The 20,230-nt window shown below is 42.9% G+C and overlaps 1 protein-coding gene across 10 annotated transcripts in view; it reads left to right on the top strand.

Annotated features, from left to right (window-relative positions):
* Nucleotides 1–20,230, top strand: part of LOC128344340 (histone-arginine methyltransferase CARM1-like) — a 124,364-nt gene that overhangs the window by 91,473 nt on the left and 12,661 nt on the right. For all 10 annotated transcript variants that reach the window (XR_008315803.1, XM_053294268.1, XM_053294264.1 and 7 more), the window contains 2 exons: nucleotides 2,387–2,468; nucleotides 15,861–15,946. Coding sequence is in view for 9 of the 10 variants with exons in the window: in XM_053294268.1 (XP_053150243.1) it covers nucleotides 2,387–2,468; nucleotides 15,861–15,946 (168 nt within the window). In the remaining variant the exon portion in view is untranslated. The remainder of the gene's footprint in view (nucleotides 1–2,386; nucleotides 2,469–15,860; nucleotides 15,947–20,230) is intronic.

Here is a 20,230-nt window from a genome sequence, read left to right as displayed (position 1 = left end):
ATGACATAGTTGCTTTAAAAAAATCTGTATAATGGGGCCTCCATTGGGCCTAGACTCTGAAATAACCTAACTGCACTCACATGCCTGCCTGCCCAGGTGCCTCCCTTTCTCCCCAGCACGGGCAAAGACCTGGCGCACATGGGGCCATGGCCAGGAGTCCTACCCACTCACCCTCATTGGTGCTGGCAAAGCCAACAAAAGGCGAATGACATCACCGCCTGGTGTGTCATTAAAATTAATTAATTTTAATTGGGTTTCTATCATAATTGTTTTAATCATTTCATCCTGTTTTTATATTTGTTGTATTTTAACGTATGTGTACCACCTAGAGATGCACATGTCAGACGGTACAGAGGTATGATAAATCAATAAATAAGCCCTTGTCAACTTCGCCAGCTCCAACAGGGGCAAGTGGGTGGATGGCAAGCTGACTCTTTACTGGCAGTAGGCAGCTAGTGGGCTGTGGTGGGAACTGCCAAAAAAAAGCTTGTAGTCCCCTAAGTCTCCTCTAAAAACTTTAGTGGAGACGCGGGTGGGGGGAATTCTCTTAGGAAACGTGGGCCTGTTCAGACCTTGCTACACCATTGTTCTGAACAAAATATATTTCTTTATATACTGAGAGATCAGACTTTCTATATCTTCATTCTTGTCTTTGTAAGAATTCTGTTACAGCTGGACATGTTTTAGGAGAAAAACAGAAAACAGATCTGCACCACATTGTACAGAAACAGTGGATACCCAGTGAAAATTTCTTTTAAAATGCCTTGGAATGTGGTGTTCTTGTTTTGCCACTATGTCTTCTGTGACAAATGACAGTTCTCCAACTATATACTGTATATATGAACTTCCTCTGTTGATGTTTTGTTGGGATTTTATCTCTTGCTGCAACTCTCTAAGTAGAAAAGCAAAATGAATATATATATTTTAACCTGAATCTTCTCCTCCCTGCCATTCTAGGCATAAATTGGTAGAAAACAACTCAAACTGGCAATAGAAATACAGCTATAAAGGAACATTATGAGCCCATTTATGACTTAAGATGTTGGTTTTAGTTAAACCAACATATTATAAATACTTTAACATATATTTTGTATTTGTACCTATATTTGTACTTTAGGCATGAATATTAAACAACTTTTCAGTCACAGGAACTTATGAGGTTCTCCTGCTTACCAGGATTTCCTCATTCCGTTTGATAGAAGGGGTAACACTGTACGTTCAGAGCAATCCTCTCTGAAACTGAGGAAACTCCCTTGTGTAGGCTCTCAGTTTGTGCATCAGACTCTACACACAGGGCACTGCATTTAGATCTTTGGACTCTGTGTCACTGTTGCTAGAAATGCATGTGCTGTTGAAATGTTGCCTGATACTGCTGAATGTATGTAACTTACCTCCAGATCCTCAGTTGATTAAGGATAGTGGAAGCTCCAAAACTGAGCTCTCTTTTTGGAGTCTTGGGGGAAAACAATTTGATATTTACAATGCTGGAAATGCAGGGCATGACACATCCTAGGTGCCAGGTCATTTTCATGGCATCTGGAAATGTAAGCATGGCACCTGACCCAGATGATGGACAAATGTGAGCAGGAGGCAGTAAGCAAGGCAGGTGTGGTTGCTGCCTCCTCCTACTGGTTGCATGCATCTGTCACTTGCCTGAGTCAGGTGATGGATGGACACTGCCAAAGAGGCAATGGCAAGCAAGGTGGGGGTGGGTTGCTTCCTCCTCCTCCAGGACACGTCTATCTATTGCCTGGGTCAGGCAGATGAAAGACAGATGTGACCAGGAGGAGGGACCAAGTCAGGCAGGTACCCTCCCCCACCATGGAACAGATGGCGTTGCTGGCTGGCTGGATGCCACACCAGTGTGACACAAGACTCATGGAGACATGAAGGACACACAAAACAATGAATGAAAAACTATGGAGTAATAGACACACATAAAACTACGAAGAAGGGAGAGTATCTTTTAAATCAGACATCTGAAACCCTGAAGGCTGAAGAATGAGTAACTCCTACATTTGGGGGTTAACTCCTAGATCCAAAGGATATATGTTGAGACCTGTTGGTTTGGGGTGTGTGTGTGTGTGTGTGTTTAATTAACCTTCCACTATACCAAGAACATCAAAGTGCTCTCCCCAGAAGATTAAGCAGCCTTATCTTACTTTTGTTTGCAGAGCTCACTGGTCAATTGTCCACAATCAACATGGTGTATGAAGAGGTTTACAGTGAATGCAAGAGCAATATTTTTGCAAATCAAAAAAGTGCTTTGATCAAGCATCATGGTTTGTTTGAAGAATTTGCATGGATCAGTGGATGTTATCTGTAGCCTACAGAGACTTGTTGAATCCTTTTTTTTTTTTTTTTACAACTGTGTTATTCCTTCTAGGTACCAGCAATGCTTTTATGGAGTCAATCTGTCCAGTCTCCGCAGTGCTGCTGTGGATGAGTACTTCAGGCAACCTATTGTAGTAAGTACTTTCTTCTCTCTGTGTGCTTTGTCTGTATTCCATATCTTAAGAACATAAAAACAGCCTATCTAATCCAACATCCTGTTTCACTCAGTAGCCCACCAGATGCCCCTGGGAAACCCACAGGCAAGAAGAAGTGAGGGCATGCCTTCGCTCTTGCTGTGGCTCCCCTGCAACTAGTATTTAGAGGCATTTAGAGGAGGTGGCCTACACCCACCAGACCAGTGGTGTTGATAGAATTGTCCTCCATGAATTTGTCTAAGCCCCTTTTAAAGCCATCCAAGTGAGTGGCCATCACCACATTCTGTGGCAGAGAATTCCATAGATTAATTATGTGCTGTGTGAAAAAGTACTTCCTTTTTTGGTCCTAAATTTCCTATTGGGATGACCCCTGGTTCTAGTGTTGTGAGGGAGGGAGGGAGGGAATTTTCTCTCTCTCCACTCTTCTACTCCATGCATAATTTTATACACCTCTACCATGTTTCTCCATAGTTGCCTCTTTTCCAAACTAAAAAACCCCAGATGCTGTAGTGTTGCCTCACAATCTGTTTTGGATTTCATGACCCTAATTAGTTTAGTGTCATTTGCAAATTTGGCCACTTTGTTTGTTACGCCAGCTTCTAGATCATTTATGACCAAGGTTAGAGAGCACTGGTCCCAATACAGATCCCTGGGGGACCTCACCTCTTACTTCCCTCCATTGTGAAAACTGTCCTACCCTCTGTTACCAGATCTGCCCCAAAGTCCTGGCTAGACACTCCAGTTGTGTTTTTGGCTTAGTGTGTGGGAATTAGCTTGGCTAATCAAATAAATTGATTAGAAATTGAATGAATGAATGAATGATAATGCCTCTATCACATCTTTGAGGGTCTCATTCACATACCTTTCTGCCTCCCTGAGCATTTTCAGATCAGCCACCTTGACTTCGAGGGAACAAACTTGTTCCCTTAGAGCAGGCCTGCTCAACTTCGGCCCTCCTGCAGATGTTGGCCTACAATTCCCATAATTCCTGGCTATTGGCTGCTGTGGCTGAGAATTATGGGAGTTGTAGTCCAAAAACATCTGGGGGGCCTAAATTGAGCAGGACTGCCTTAGAGCCAGGAGCTCTTGCACTGAGCGCACACCCAGAGGCGTATCTAGGGAAAATAGCGCCTAGGGCAAACACTGAAATTGCGCCCCCTGTCCAAGCATCTGACACCCATCTTTCAGATAACTTTACCATAATATCAGCTGTAAAATACAAGTCAGGCTCGTTAATCTTTTAATATTTCAAAAACTATTTAGCAGTGGACTTAGCCAGACCAAAAAATGTGGAAAACTACAAATTTCAGTATGCTGGGGCTCATGAAATACCCAAATACTATGTGGAGGTGTACTTGGAAAACTAAACAGAAGTGCCTGTCTAATTCTCTACTATGCATTGTAGCATCACCATTACATAAGTTTTAAAAATAAATGGAGAATTTGACTTTTCCAAGATACTCTGTAAATAATTAAAGGATATGCAGAGTAAACTGTGTCACTGCTTGGAATATATTCTAGTCTTTCAGAAAGACAGTTAAAATGAGAGAAAGAGAGCAAGAAACTCCCAGTGGGTCTTAATATTAAGGATTTCACACTGATTCAAAGACAAACTCACCATTAATAGCCATATTATTAAGATACCACATTTAACTCACTTATCATAAGAAGCAAAGTAAGAGCAAATGAATGCAATCCTAGCTCATAAGCGTCAAGCCCTGATTCTCTGTACATAGTGCCAATCTGAATATGTGTACAGTGACATATATTTTTTATTTTTTCTACCTGTAGCCCCTTTGGGGGGCTTCCTAAAGGCGGGGGGGGGTTTGCAAAGGTTCCTCCTCCCCCCACTGGCCTCTAGGGCCTCTCAGGGACCATTTGAGCACGTGCGGTGGCCATTTTTAAAAACAATTTTAAAAAAAAAAGGCCACTGAAAACAAAATGGTCACCATGCATGCTCAAATGGCCTCTGCAAGGCCTGGCATGACCTAGGGCCTCACAGAGGCCATTTGAGCATGCACAGTGGCCATTTTGTTTTTGGCAGCCATTTTTTAAAAAAATTAATTTTACAAAATGGCTCCCCTTCAAGTGGCGCCCGGGGCACGTGCGCTGCCTGCCCTACCCTAGATACGCCCCTGCGCACACCCATGACGTCTGCCCCTCAAACAGATAGTCATTTATGCAAGTGGGATGGGAGCTTCTGGAAGCACAATCAGAGTGCTATTACTTTGCAATTTTTTGTGCTTCAGCATCTGTACTGCTTCCCCACAAGCTTCCCCATACCATTTTTACAATTGCGTTACTAAATATAACAATTCTTGGTTTCAGTTCGTGGCCTCAAACTATGCATTAAGTGGGGTTTCATTATTCTTTCCTCCAATTCATTTTTTTAAAAACCCAAAGCACTCTGAGCCAGGTGCTTTGTGTGTGTGGAGAATAGCTGCTTAATCATTTTTCCCCTGTCATTTTCCAGCTCAGAATGACCCTCCCTAGGTTGCTGCTTCATCCATGGGGGAAAAGATATGAAGATATAGGGTCCCTGTATCTTTTCCCACACAGGTGATAAAAGTAGCTTGAAGAGGGTAATTTTGAGTTGAAAAATGACAGAAGATGAAAGGGCTAAGCAACTGCTTGCCATACACACTTCTTCTCTCCAAATCAGCCTGCCTCAGAGTGCTTTGATTTTCTTTTTTAAAGAGGAAAGAATGTTAAGAAGTCCACACAATTATACCAGCATCGTAGTACCAGCATAGCTAAGATAAGGAGTTATTTCAGTGTTCTGCCATTATAAACCTTGAACATTCTGTGGATCATAAAATCAAAACCGTCTCTCTAATCTGCCTGAAAATTTGCAGACATCAACTAGATGACAAGTCAGTATACAGTTGTCCCTCTAATTTTTTCCATCTCTGTGCGGAATGAGTTTTGTTCTGGGCGGCAGTATCAAGGCAGTGTATGAACACCTGCATTCAGAGTGGAGCCTTCCTGATTCAACCTGAGCGGGATCAAAAATGAACTGAGTGGACATCCAAAAACATGTGAGCGTGTGCACGCCTTAGAGGGAACAGTGGTGCACACTTTGGAGGCTGCACCTCCAGCCCCGCCTCCAGCCCTGCCATACTTGCCGCTTGGCTTGCTTTCGCACCAGCACTCAGGGCTCCACTCCTCAACAGATCTATAGGCTGCAGAGCTTCTAGGCAACAGTGGCTGGGTAGACCCCCCAAAAGCACAATTTTCCCAATGGGCTTTTGTTCACTGGATGCATTGGGACACTGGTTGCTCCACCCCTGGTACAAAGTCTTATAGCTTATATAAGTGCAGAAGTTAAGATGGGCATCTTAACTTGTAATTTCCATGCTTTTTAGAGCAAGAGTGAAAATTTAAAGCTAATCCTAAAACGGAAGATTTTTGGGGGTTTTTTTGAGGGGGGGGGTTAAATGCTTTTATTAGTGTTATAAGTGGAAACAGAAAGGTTACATCTCTGAGAGTCCAACAAAACCAAACAAGTTAACATACAAAGTCTTATCCCTCAAAACCAAGACAGAAGAAAAATACAATAGAATTGAAGGAAAGTCCTTAAGTGGGTATCAGTAGCTAACAATAAAAGAATCTTGAACCCTAATCCTAAAGGGGAAAAAAAGCAGGGGCGGGGGGACAGCCCCAACCTGGTTGATCATCCTACTGTCAGGTAATCTAAGGAGAAAGGAACCAACCCAACTATGACGTATGAAATAGAAATAATGCGAGCGCAGAGCCAGACATCCCCAATACTCTGGTGTGAGCTCCACACCACAAGCTCAAGAAATGTTGTTAAATATTGGTGGTTAAATTCTGTATTCTAGTGGAAAGAGAGTATAAATTCTCTCACTCCAATTTCATCCTGCATCTGATTTGAAACCTATATAAATAATAAGAAGTTTATTCGAAAACTTCGTTAAGTAAGTTAACTGAGTCTCATAATGTATATATTTAATAAAATGGCCTTTGGTTGGGGATTATGGGAGTTGAAGTCTAATAACACCTGAGGACCCAAGTTTGAGAATCACTGCTCTAATCTTTTCTGTCCCAGCTACATTAAATGAGAAATTTAGTATATTATCTTATATGTCAAGCTGATGGACTGAGAGAATCTAAAAAGATCAAAAGACATCTATGTTTCTAGCAGAACTAAAAATAAATTCAGAGAACTTTAAAATCCTTGTTCTATCAAACCAGATTACAGGTTAACCACAAAAACCTCACCAGCAGACTTCACCAGCAAAATGCTATGCAATTCTCTTCCAATTGAGTTTCAGTATTATAAATAACAAATAAAGGGATCTAGATAGAGTTGATGAATTCAATCCCACTAGTAAGAGCTCAAAAATAGATGTGTATTTTTAAATGTACCTCAAATATATGTCTCAAATATGTCCTGGTGTGTAATTTTAAATGTACTTCAATGCCATTTATATTATTATATTTTCAGTACAATAAGGGAAGATCTATCAAGCCAAACAAATTGGTTATGCATTTCTCTGCACTCAAATCATGCCCTAAATCACACCAGTCCCTTCATACTGGCTCTCTCCTCCAAAGACAATTCAGCTACCTCCTGTAGAATCCATGGGAAGTTCAAAAAACAGCAGTACGAATAAAACTTATTAATGTCTATGGGCTCATCTATAAATCTAATCGTCAGAGAGGATAGAATTTAAAACTCTCACAGAACACTCTCCCTGAATTTATTAGACAACTGTGTATACAAAACTATTTCCAACAAGAATATTCAATGGAGAAGAAAACAAGAATTGAAAGTACGAATCCTGCCATGACAAAAGTAGTATCCGTGTTGTAAATACAAGGCCACGTGTCCACGAACGTATAAATATCCCATCTTGTTGCAGACTGGTATTCAAAAACCATAGTAAAATAATTAACAAAGATCAGCTAAACCTCTAATAGTCCCCCTCCATGTGTAATGAAAAACAAACAAACAAGCCGGAGAGATAAATGGGGGGAGACTAAATTCAGCCTTGACTGATCTTTATAACATATAGCTGGTGGCATAAGCTATTGAAGTATTGCAGTGAAATATACCTTCTATACATATATCTAATCCTTCGCAGTTTACTTCCAATTGTTTGCATCCAGCTAAGCTTCTCAAAGTGTTATTATAAAGTATTCATAATGGGTAATTTTAAAAAGCCCAAAGGGAATAATGAACTGGAGCTAAAAAGAGAAACAGCATAATCTTCAGCTGCTTGTCATTCGTATCCTTTCAGAACTATAATGTCATTTAATAGAGTATAGCCGGTAATCTTGTTCCATATGTTTAAAAATATTTGTGCTATTATATCAATTTGCTTCTAAGAATTACATTTGCAAGAATATTCTCAGTACTTCCCTGAATCCTCCAATCCCAATACATTCTCATTTCTTTCTTAGAAAACAAGAGAACCCAAAGCAGATATATGTGACATTTCCTTAGGTCTTTGAAACCATCGGGTTCATAATGCCACTTAGTTCCTGATTAGATTATTACCCAAGTTAGACCTTATTTAGAACTCCCTAAATATTGATGGTTGAAATAAGAAAGGCAGTTAACACAGGGAATACCTTGAAAGACTAAGTAATAAGGCTTAATAATATGCTATACTCAAAGTTACAATCCTAAAGTAAAACCCTCACATATAATTCAGTTTCTTTTCTGATGATATGTATTAATTCTTTAGGTTAAGAATTTGAATATTGAGGTTATTTCAGTATTAAACCCTATGTGGAACTCCCTAAATAATATTTGATGTAGAAAACATTAAGCACAGGGAATACATTGAAGAACCAATTAAAGAGGTATAATATGTATTTATACTCAAAGTTAGCACCTTTAGATAGGTAGATCGACCTTGAGTTAATCACATTTCTCGGAACCAAGGAAAAAGAGAGAAACTTCATAGAAAAAAGGGAGAAGCCAGCATTAAGATCTTTGAGGCTTTGAGAATCTTCCCACTCACACCACAAAGGGTTAATTTGAAATCTTAGAAACAATGTCCAAGGACATTCTCTCATAGGGGAGAGACTAAGCAAGCCAGAACTATAACTTTTGTGGCTGAGACAAACGGTTATCAAGTTTCTTCAAAGAGAAATCACTCCAGTTGAGATCAATCCGCGTAGAACCTCACCATAGTTGTAGTTCCCAAAGCCAAATAGTTCTATTAATACACCCACACAAGGTAAACAACTGAAGCAAGTAAACTTTCAAATAAAATTAACGCTTTCAGGTCCATTCTGATAGAATCTTCTGAATTTATCTCAAAGTGAAACACATCTTAACAGTCTCTCCCCATACGGTTAGCCCATCCTTTCTTTAGCAAGATCAACATTCAGTAAAAGTGAAAGTAATGAGGAATAATAAATCTTCACTGCTCCAGCTCGACCAAGTAATATATATGGGAATTCTTCAAGATAAAATCAGGGTCTTGACATAAAAGAGGTAAACACTTTTTTCCAACACTTTCATTTCCCCAGTCAGAGCTTAGGTAAACCAAGATTTTTGGTTTACAGAATATGTAAACTGATTCTGAGTCTTGCAAAAAGATGCAATCAAGTGCCATTGGTAGTATGCTTTATTTGGTCTTCTGGATGCACACACCAGATTGGAATGATAGTGTTACTATTGTTGTAGCTAGGACCCTGGCAGCATCAGCTCTCATCTGCAATGTCTCAAAGTGACTACTGTTTTTTTTTAGGGTCATGGATAAAACTCCTCCCCTCTTTGTTCTCCCAGTATTAGTCTCCATTTTGTCTCTCCAGAAATGGCTGTTTGTTTTGGTCTCTCTCTTCAGTCATGAGTTACAGCTGAAATTAAGCTGCAGGCTTTTCCACATTTGTTTGTAACCTTTTCTATAAACAAATTCTTGTAGTTCTTCAATACTAAGAACTGTCTCAAGACCTCTTGCTTTTCTTGTTTCTCACTAAACTGGTTTTGCTTTGCTATTTGCGGGCTGAACTGCCATTTATCCCCTACAATTATCATTGGTGATATGTTTTTTAAAGTAATAACTTAAGGTGAGTCTGGTCAACAGTTGTTCCAAAATTTACTGTTGAAATGAGTGTAGTACTCCTTATGTGAACAGGATGAGACAGCTTGTAAGTAGCATGTACCATTTGTTTATAGTTGAGAGGCCATCAGGCTTCTCAACTCCAGGCAGTCTTGGATGAAACAGTTTATCGTGACCCATTTCAAACTAGCTTTCAGGCAGGTTATGGGGTGGGGACTGCCTTGGTTGGCCTGATTGATGATGTATGGTATCCCTCAGGGCTCCATCAGAGGAAGTGAGCTTTGGCTGTTTATCAACTAGCCTCCTTTGCTGGACGGCGTGGAGTCTCTCAGATGCCTCCTCCACCTTTGGTCTGCTGGCCAGAACAACTTAGACCAGCACAATCCTGATGCTTGATTGGGAACCTTCCTTCCTGCAAGTGCCTGAACTAATACCACCTGCAGGCACTGATTGATTACATCAGCCTTGCCCAGAGTCCTTCGTGAGAGGAAGGGCCCTGGAGGCTTTTTAAGGAAGGAGGCTGCCGTAGGCGGCGCAACCAGCTTGCAGGCGGCTGCTGAAGCCGGCCGCCAAAGGGGGCCGGCCTTTGATGTAGGACTGAGGGTTGGGCTATACTATTTTCAGTTTGGCTGTTTGAAGAGTTGTTGTAGTAAGCATGCCAGCTCTGTTATTGAGACTTGGTTGAAGTAGTTGTGATGTGTTTGGGTTTGTCTGGAGATGGGGAGACAGGGGGCACCTTCATGGAATGTGGGGCAGCTATTCTGGTGGTGGTAGGGAATAGAAGAAGTAACGTTGGCAGGTCAGTAGGCCTTTTCAGGGGAAAGGTAGCCAGAAATGTAATAGCCGTCTCCCCTTCCAGCTGCCCTATCAGTTCTTTGACCTTGGGAAGCACTGTCAACAACCCACATAGCCTTACCTTGCTCCTTTGCAATGCCAGGTCAGTCCAAAATAAACCTGAAGTCATCCATGATTTGATTATGGATAAAGGGGCTGACCTGATGTGCATCACCGAGACTTGTTTGGGGGAGGCTGGTGGCCCAGTCTGGTCCCAGCTTCTTCCTCCAGGGTATTCTGTAGAGGAGCAGGTGAGGGGATGGGGGGGGGGGTTTGGAGTGGCTGTGGTCTATAAGGATCTCCCTTACCAGGGTCCTTGTTAGGGTATCAGACTATATTGAATGTGTGTACTTAGGTTTGGGGACCAGGGATAGATTGGGACTTCTGTTGGTGTACCAATTGCCCTGCTGCCCAATGGAATCCCTTACTGAGCTTGCGGACTTGGTCGCGGAACTTGCGTTGGAGTCTCATAGACTTCTGGTACTGGGGGACTTCAGTGTTCATTTCGGGACCAACTTGTCTGGGGCAGCTCAGGAGTTCATAGCGGCCATGACAACTATGGGCCTCTCCCAAGCAGTCTTTGGATTGACACATATTGCAGGTCACACACTTGATTTGGTCTTTTATTCTGATCAGAGTGGTGTTCCGTGGGTGGGGACTCCTGTGATTTCCCCACTGTCATGGATGGACCACCATCTGGTTAAGGTTGGACTTACAACCACTTCCCACTTCTGCAGGGGCGAGGGGCCTATTAGAATGGTCCGCCTGAAGAGGTTATTGGATCCGGTAGGATTCCAAGAAGCCTTGGAGGGATTCAGTGTTGGCTCTGCTGGTGATCCTGTTGATGTCCTGGTTGAGAATTGGAACAACTTGCTCACCAGGGCAGTAGACACAATTGCTCCTAAGTGTCCCCTCCAACCCGCTTCAAAATTGGCCCGTAGGTATACGGAAGATCTACAGGGGCTAAAGCGGCAAGGTAGGCGACTGGAGCGCAAGTGGAGAAAGACTTGACTCAAATCTGACAGAATACGACATGGAGCACATCTAAAGATCTATGCTCAGGCAATACATGTGGCAAAGAAGTGGTTCTTTTCTACCCGTATTGCCTCTGTGAGTTCACGTCTGGCAGAGTTGTTCAGGGTTGTGAAAGGACTAGTATCTGCCACCCCTCCCTTGAATCAGAATTTGGAGTCATCAGTTACCTGCTGCGATGTGTTTAAAGAATTTTTCTCAGATAAAATCTCTCCAATTCGGGCCAACTTAGATGGAGACGCCACAATTAATTTGATGGCTGAATTGGAGATGTCCAACTATTCCTCTTATGTGATTCGACTGGATCAGTTTCAGTTTGTGACTCCTGAGGATATGGACAAGCTGCTTGGGGCGATGAGGCCTACCACTTGTTCTCTTGACCCTTGTCCAGCATGGCTTGTTCTGTCTAGCAGAGAGGCTGTTGTAGGCGGCCTGGTGGAAATCATAAATACTTCTCTGAGGGAGGGCAGGATTCCTCATTGTCTTAAGGAGGCAATTATTAGACCTCTTCTAAAGAAGCATGCATTAGATCCCTCAGAGTTGAGCAATTATAGGCCTGTTTCCAATCTCCCATGGTTGGGCAAGGTACTTGAGAGGGTGGTGGCCTCTCAGCTGCAGTCGCTCTTGGAGGAAACTGATTCTCTAGACCCATTTCAAACTGGTTTTCAGGTGGGCTATGGGGTGGAGACTGCCTTGGTCGGCTTGATGGATGATCTCCAATTGGGAATTGACAGAGGAAGTGTGACTCTGTTGGTCCTTTTGGAGGCTTTTGATACTATCGACCATAGTATCCTGGAACATCTGAGAGTGTTGGGGGTGGGAAGCACAGCTTTACAGTGGTTCCACTCCTACCTCTCGGACAAATTTCAGACGGTGTCGATTGGAGATTGTTGCTCTTTTGAAATCTGAGCTTAAGTATGGTGTCCCTCAAGGCTTCATACTTTCTCCAATGCTTGTTAACATCTACATGAAACTGCTGGGAGAGATCATCAGGGGATTTGGAGCTGGATGTTACCAGTATGCTGATGACACCCAGATCTACTTCTCCATGTCAACCTCTTCAGGAGTTGGCATATCCTCCCTATATGCCTGCCTGGAAGCAGTAATGGGCTGGATCAGGGAGAATAAACTGAAGCTGAATCCAGATAAGATGGAGGTACTTATTGTGCGTACAGGGTCAGAACTCGAGAGACGATTTTGATCTCCCTGTTCTAGATGGGGTCACACTTCCCCAAAAGGAACAGGTTCGCAATCTGGGAGTACTTCTGGATTCACACTTCTCCCTGGTTTCTCTGGTTGAGGTGGTGGCCAGGGGTGCTTTCTATCAGCTTCGGCTGATACGCCAGCTGCGCCCGTTTCTCGAGATCAATGACCTCAAAACAGTGGTACATTTGTTGGTAACCTCTAAACTTGACTTCTATAATGCGCTCTACGTGGGGCTGCCTTTGTACGTAGTCCGGAAACTTCAGTTGGTTCAGAATGCAGCAGCCAGGTTGGTCTCTGGGTCATCTCGGAGAGACCATGTTGCTCCTTTACTGATGGAGCTACACTGGCTGCCAATAGGTTTCTGGGCAAAATACAAAGTGCTAGTTATAACTTATAAAGTCCTAAACAGCTTAGGCTCTGGGTATTTAAGAGAACGTCTTCTTCTCTATGTACCCCACCACCCATTGAGGTCACTTGAGGAGGTCCGTCTCCAGCTGTTGCCAACTCGTTTGGTGGCTAAACAGAGACGGGCCTTCTCAGCCGCTGCCCTAAGATTGTGGAATGCGCTCCCTACTAAGATATGAGCCTCCCCATCTCTGGCAATTTTTAAGAAACTTCTGAAAACACATCTCTTCAACCAAGCTTTCTCAGCTTTTAAAAACTTGTTTTAAAATTGTTTTGGCTATTTAATTGGTGTTTTATGATGTTTTAATTGTTAATTATTATTTTATGCAGTTTTATCATTTCTGTTTTAATTGTTAATTGATTTTAATGGTGTTTTAATGTAAACCGCCCTGAGCCTTTTGGAACAGCAGTATAAATTTTTTAAATAATAATAATAATAAATAAATCTTGTCTCCAGTGCTTTGTAACATCTACATGAAACCACTGGGAGATATCGTCAAGGGATTTGGTGCAGGGTGTTATCAGTATGTTGATGACACCCAGATCTGTTTCTATATATCAGCTTCATCAGGCAATGGCATAACTTCCCTAAATGCCTGCCTTGAGGCAGTAATGGGTTGGATGAGGGATAATGAACTGAGACTGAATCCAAATAAGATGGAGGTGCTCATTGTAGGAAGCTGCAGTTCGGGAAATGGGATATATAAAAACACATTTCTTCACCCAGGCTTTTAATTCATGTTTTAATGGTTTTAATGCTGTTTTAAAGTATTGTTTTGAAATTTTTAAATTGTTGTAATGTGTGTGCCCCCCCCCATTTTTGTTTTAACAAATGTTTTACTTTGTTTTTATTCTGTTGTAAACCGCCCAGAGACATGTTTTGGGTGATATAAAAATGTTTTAATAAATAATAAATAAATAAATATATCTGCTGGTTCTGGATGAGGTTACACTCCCCCAGAAGGAGCAGGTCTGAGATTTGGGAGTACTTCTGGATCCAAACCTCTCTCTGATATACCTCAGATGGAGGCGGTGGCCAGGATTGCTTTCTATCAGCTTTGGCTGGTTCACCAACTGCACCCTTTCCTGGAAGTGAGTGATCTTAAAACAGTGGTGCACATGTGTGTAACTTCCAGGATTGACTAATGCAATGCACACTACATGGGGCTGCTTCATGGGGCTGCTTTTGTACGAAGTCTGGAAACTGAAGTTGGTGCAGAATGCTGCTGCCAGATTGGTCTCCGGGACATCCCAATGAGACCGTATTACTCTGGTTTTAAAAGAACTACAATGGCTACTAATAGGCTTCAGGGGGAAATACAAAATGCTGGTTAATACCTATAAAACCCTTAACTGCTTGGGCCTAGGATATTTAAGAGAACGTCTTTTTCGTTATGAACCCTGCCACCTATTAAGATCTTCAGGGGAGGTTTATCTGAGGGTGCCACTGGCTTGTCTGGTGCTGTTTTGGAGGCGAGCCTTCTCTGTAGTTTCCCCAGAGCTGTGGAATGCACTTCCTGCTGAGATTAGTGCTGCTCCATCCCTGTTGGCCTTTAGGAAACAAATAAAGACACATCTCTTCAGCCAAGCTATTTACTTGTTTAGCAGGCTTTATGGTTAGTTTTTTTAATTTGAACTGTTTATATGTTTTAATTGTTTTTAAATTTCTTGGTTTGTTTTATTGTTGCAAACTGCCTAGAGTCATTGCTAGAGGGCAGTATACAAATATGTTAAATAAATATATTATATATGTATTATATATGTATTAAATATGTATTATATAGAAGTAATGTTAGTACAGGTGGACCTCATTATCCACAGGGGTTCCAGTCCTATGTATTACAGCGAATAATGAAATAATGCTATGGGAATGCAGGGGTTATGTTCCCAGACTGGAAACAATACCACAAAAAAGGGGCCAAATAGTGCTCTACCATGCTCTGCACGTCTCCTGGCATTCAGTAATGCCCCCCAAATTGTCCCCAAAATTGGAGATTTTTTTCTAAATATATATATTTGCTGAAATGAGCCACAAAATGGCTCCCACGGACAAAGTGGCATCCAGAAATGAGCTCTGCTGTTACTTCTGCCCACCTAGGTACCGCGGATATGTGGGTTTTAACCCTTTTGTATCCGTCCATAATGATTCCAGATTTCAATTATATACCCGTGAATATGTGAAACCTCAGATATAGAATTCCCGTATAACGAGATTCTCCTGTATTGCTATAGAATAGAGGTAGCATCAGCAGTGGAATATAAATGAGTTGCTCTTTTCTCCTTAAAAACAAGACAAAATCAACCAATATATGTGAGCTTACAATTTCTTTGTTCACAGCAAAGTAATATTTCAGTGAAAAAACAAGCAAACTGAATTTAAAGAGACTGCTCCAAGTCTGTCTAGGCTGATATTATTCTCCACTCTCTTCCATTTGCCAGTCACTAGTAGGTTTTGCTTCATTCAAGGAGGACTTTGGTTACTAATATGCACAGGAAAGTGCAGGGAAGGAGATCTTAAATTTACTGCTATGCAGTTCTAACTGTATAGTTCTGTTACATGGTAGTAAAAGTACAAGCTGTTGGTATGATGGTTAGGCAGTGCTCTTCCTATAGGATCCCCTTCTCCATTATGAGCTTCTTGTGAATGTTTGTATATTTCAGAAATCTAAATATAAGTAATGCATATTCAGTTTATATGGCTTATCGCATATAGTATGAGAAATATGAAAATAAAATATAATTTCAAAATAACCAAGAGAAGATTCTCCTCATGATCCAAATAAATAAGTAAAATCTGTCTTTCAAGTCTGAAACACTAGATGATTACACCTTTCTCTTTGATTTTTACCTTCAGGACACATTTGACATTAGAATTTTGATGGCTAGGACAGTGAAATACACTGTCAGCTTTACAGAAGCAGAAGAAGAAGATTTACACAGGTAAGTGTTTGATGGGGGGGATCTTCCTTTCTGCCTCTAAATCACACTCCAAACCATTGTTTATTGCTATTATTTTCTAGTTAAAGGGAAGGTAGGAACCTCAGCCACAGCTGCACACCATGTGAGAAGGGTCATTCCAAAATGTTTAATTTCTAATCAAACCTCAGATATTGGGTTAGCATCCTGAATAGCCATAAAAGAATTAACATGATGGCTGATGTCTGGACTAAATTACTCAATAATACTACTCAGTAGTTACTCTAAAGGATTACTTAATTTCAGTAAGACTGCTCAGGAGTATTTAGTCTGGATGTCAATCAGTATTTAGAGTAGACTATAATTAGTAGTGTGCACGGACCGGTTTGGAGGCCATTCTACTGGCCTCCGAACCGGTCCGGACGTGGGGTGGTTTTGGTTCGGGAGGGTTAGGGTGGGGGGGTTCCATTAAGGGCGGGGGGGCTTTACTTACCCCTCCCGCCCTTTCCAGCTTTGGCGCCGTAAATATCAAAAAAATCCGGGCGGCAGGATCCCTCGCCGCCCGCTTCTATCCCCATGGCTCCGCGCTGCTCCTTCCTGTCTAAAAAATCGGATGGCAGGATACTTCCCTGCCGCCGCTGAAGCCCCCTCGAAGCTCTCTCGCCCCCTTAAGTCTCGCCCGGACCGAATCCGACCACGCTCGGGCGGGCGGCAGCGAGATGTCCTTCTGCCCGCCCGCCCGCTCCCTTCCCTGCCGTCTGACTCTGCGAAGTGCAGGAAGCCTTCTGCGCACGCGCGCAGAAGGCTTCCTGCACTTCGCAGACGGCAGGGAAGGGGGCGGTCGGTCGGAAGGACATCTCGCTGCCGCCCGCCCGAGCGTGGTCGGACTCGGTCCGGGCGAGATTTAAGGGGGCGAGAGAGCTTCGAGGGGGCTTCAGTGGCAGCAGGGGGCGGCAGGGAAGTATCCTGCCATCCGATTTTTTTAAACAGGAAGGAGCAGCGCGGGGCCATGGGGATAGAAGCGGGCAGCGAGGGATCCTGCCGCCCGGATTTTTTTTGATATTTACGGCGCCAAAGCTGGAAAGGGCGGGAGGGGTAAGTAAAGCCCCCCCGCCCTTAATGGAACCCCCCACCCCAGTGCTGAACCGCAGCTCTGCGGTTCCGTGCACACCCCTAACTATAATTTAAAGAGAACTATTTGCTAGGGCTCTGCAGTTGTATCACTCTGGTAGGAATATTGGACTGATATGCCCACTTTCAGGCATTATTGGAAGGGTTTCTGAAATGGCAGCAGGCAGTCCTAATGGTCACAACTCTGACTAAATACCTGTTGTCATGTTGGAAATCCTTCCACTGATATTTCTATAGGATCAATACCAGCATGGCAGCCAGCTTAGAGACGTTCCAAGCTGGTTCCCAGAGTGGTTTTTAAGGACTGCACTCCCAAAATCATGGGGTGATGGGGCAAAGGTAACCTCACACAAAGGACTCACTGGCCCAGCGGATACCTGACCTGGGGTTATCTTTGCCCCCACCCACTTGATTTCGGGGATACAATTCTTAAAATCCACTTTGGGAACCAGCTTGGAGAGATCTTTGCCTCCAAGCCAAATCCCAGAGTATTTTTTTAAGGGAGTGAACTTCTGAAATGGGTGTGTTTGTGTGCTGCAAAGGTAACCCCAGGTCAGAGACCCACTGGGCCAGTGGGTCCTTTGTGAGAAGTTATCTTCCCCCCACCCATGATTTTGGGAGTGCAGCCCTTTAAAACCACAGTGGTAACTAAATTTAAGTTAAGGATGGAGGGGTATTTTTTTTCCCAACAGGCATATTGGAAATATCAAGTCAATTCTGGCCCAATTCCAATGGAATTTCTTTTTTAAAAATTTGAGTGGATTGGGATTAATTTGATATTCTTGGTGGTGCACAGGCCTAGTAGGGGTGTGTACAAAACTGCAAAACCTGGCTCGGTTTGAGTAGAACTGGACTTGAACTGGGTATGATCCAGTTTCGTGCACACTAGAGCTGGGCCCGGTCCAGCTCAAGTTCAAACCGGTTCAGGCCCAGCTCGGGGGAAGGGGGGGAGACTTACTGCTATTGTGAAGCCTTGGGGTGAGGTTGTGGGGGATCTCCTGATGTTCCCCCTCCCCTGCCGGCCTCCCCTGGTCTCAAATGACCCATTTCAGGCCTCTCTCTGCTGGCGGCGGTGTGCATGAGCAGCGGCCTCCACCAAGAGGGTGAGTGAGTTAAGGGCCCTGAGGGCTGACCAGCCGTACATTCAGTTCCATAAGGACAAGGTTGTGCTCAAGACGGATGTCAGGTTCTTGCCCAAAGTGGTGTCACCAGTCATCCCCGCTCACTTTGCCCATGTTTTTTCCAAATCCTTCATCGGATGTGGAAAGGAAGTTACACCATGTTTGAAGGGTGTTATCCTATGCTCATAGGTCTGCTGAGTGGAGGAAATCTTCTCCTTCCTTATTTGTTCTGTATGATGAGGCCCGTAAAGGTCTCCAAGTCTCGGCCCAATCCATGTCTAGGTGGATAGTTTCCACAATTGAACTTCGTTATCAATTGGCTCATAAGCAGTTGCCTGCAACTATTAAGGCACACTCTGTTCGGTCAGTGGCGGCCTCTGTGGCCTTTGATCAGGCAGTCCCATTGTCAGGCAGCTGCTTGGGCTTTGCCCCATTCATTTATCCGTCATTATGTAATTGATACCAAAACACAGAATGATGCTGTATTTGACAGGAGTGTCCTGCAAACTATTTTCAGTTGATATGTTTGTTTCTGAAATAAAAAGATTTTCTGGTTGATTATATATTGCCTATGTTTTCCCTCCTCCTTGGGTGCTTGCTTGTTATGCACCCATTTGTGTAGAAGACAGAGACCACGTCGAAGAACTACAGGTTACTCACCTGTAACGTTGGTTCTTCTAGTGGTCATCTGTACCTCTACATGCCCTCCCGTCCTCCCCCCATGTGGTTCACTGAAGCTGGACTCTGTGACTGAGGGGATGAGTAGTGGCGCAGCTGCATATAGCGGCTGGGGGCGGGGTTCCCACCCGAAGCAGGAGAATTGAGCTTGTTAGATTCCGACGAGATCTCAGCGCAGGCGCATAGCCCATTTGTGCAGAAGTACAGATGACCACTAGAAGAACCAACGTTACAGGTGAGTAACTTGTAGTTCAGAGTGTAGCTACTCAAAGTATTTGCACTCTTGTGCAAAGTTGCAAGACCGCCAGTGCTTCACTGCAAGCCCGCAGCAGCGCAGGCGGATCAGCACTGCCTGTCTAATGCTGTGCTGTATGTTGGCGGCTATTTTGTTTTTCCTCCCATGCACTATCTACTTAATTTTTTAATTTTTATTAAAAATTTGTATACCGCCTTTCATTAAAACAATCTCAAGGCAGTTCACACAGAAAAATTAAAACAAGACTATAAAAATTACACAATTAAATTAGTAAACTAGAATATAAAGAGCAATAGCAATAGCACTTACATTTATATACCGCTCTATAGCCGGAGCTTTCTAAGCGGTTTACAATGATTTAGCATATTGCCCCCAACATTCTGGGTACTCATTTTACCGACCTCGGAAGGATGGAAGGCTGAGTCAACCTTGAGCCCCTGGTCAGGATCGAACTTGTAACCTTCTGGTTACAGGGCGGCAGTTTTTTTTTACCACTGCGCCACCAGGGGCTCTGAATAAAAACATGGATCTGACTAAAAAGATTTAAAATACAAACACAATATAACCATACAAAACACAAAACAACAGCAGTAGAGACGATCATATAAAAGACTGGGTAAAAAGCCGAGATTTCACATGCTTTCTAAAAACTGTGATGGAAACCGAGGAGTGAATAGGCACTGGGAGAGCATTCCAGAGTTAATGGAAACCCTAAGAAAAATCTTGTCCTGTTTGACAGCACAGCTTTCAGATATGTCAAAATTTCAGTCTGTGGGTGACATCTCTTATTCAGGTAGCACATTTCAAGAGCTTAGCTTCTGATCTTCAAAACACCCTTTAGACTTTCACAAATCCAGTGTATGTCTCACTTTTGTGTTTTGGTTTTCACTTAATGGTGTACACCAATAGACACTCAATGTATTACCAGGTTGTCCTGTTTGTTTTTCCAAACTGCAAAAAGGCAGTTTTGTTCGTTCTTCAGGTAAATGTGTTCAGTCCATTTGAATTGCAAACAAACAGTGTGATCCTCTGAACAACTAGGTGAAAATAAGGCCTAATGAACTCAGTAGCTGACATCCTAATTAAGTTGGTGAATAGCACTACCTAGGGAGTAGTCTAAAG

Source organism: Hemicordylus capensis, chromosome 2 (genome assembly GCF_027244095.1).
Source record: "Hemicordylus capensis ecotype Gifberg chromosome 2, rHemCap1.1.pri, whole genome shotgun sequence".
NCBI lineage: Eukaryota > Metazoa > Chordata > Lepidosauria > Squamata > Cordylidae > Hemicordylus > Hemicordylus capensis.
This window is presented reverse-complemented; position numbering and strand designations above follow the sequence as displayed.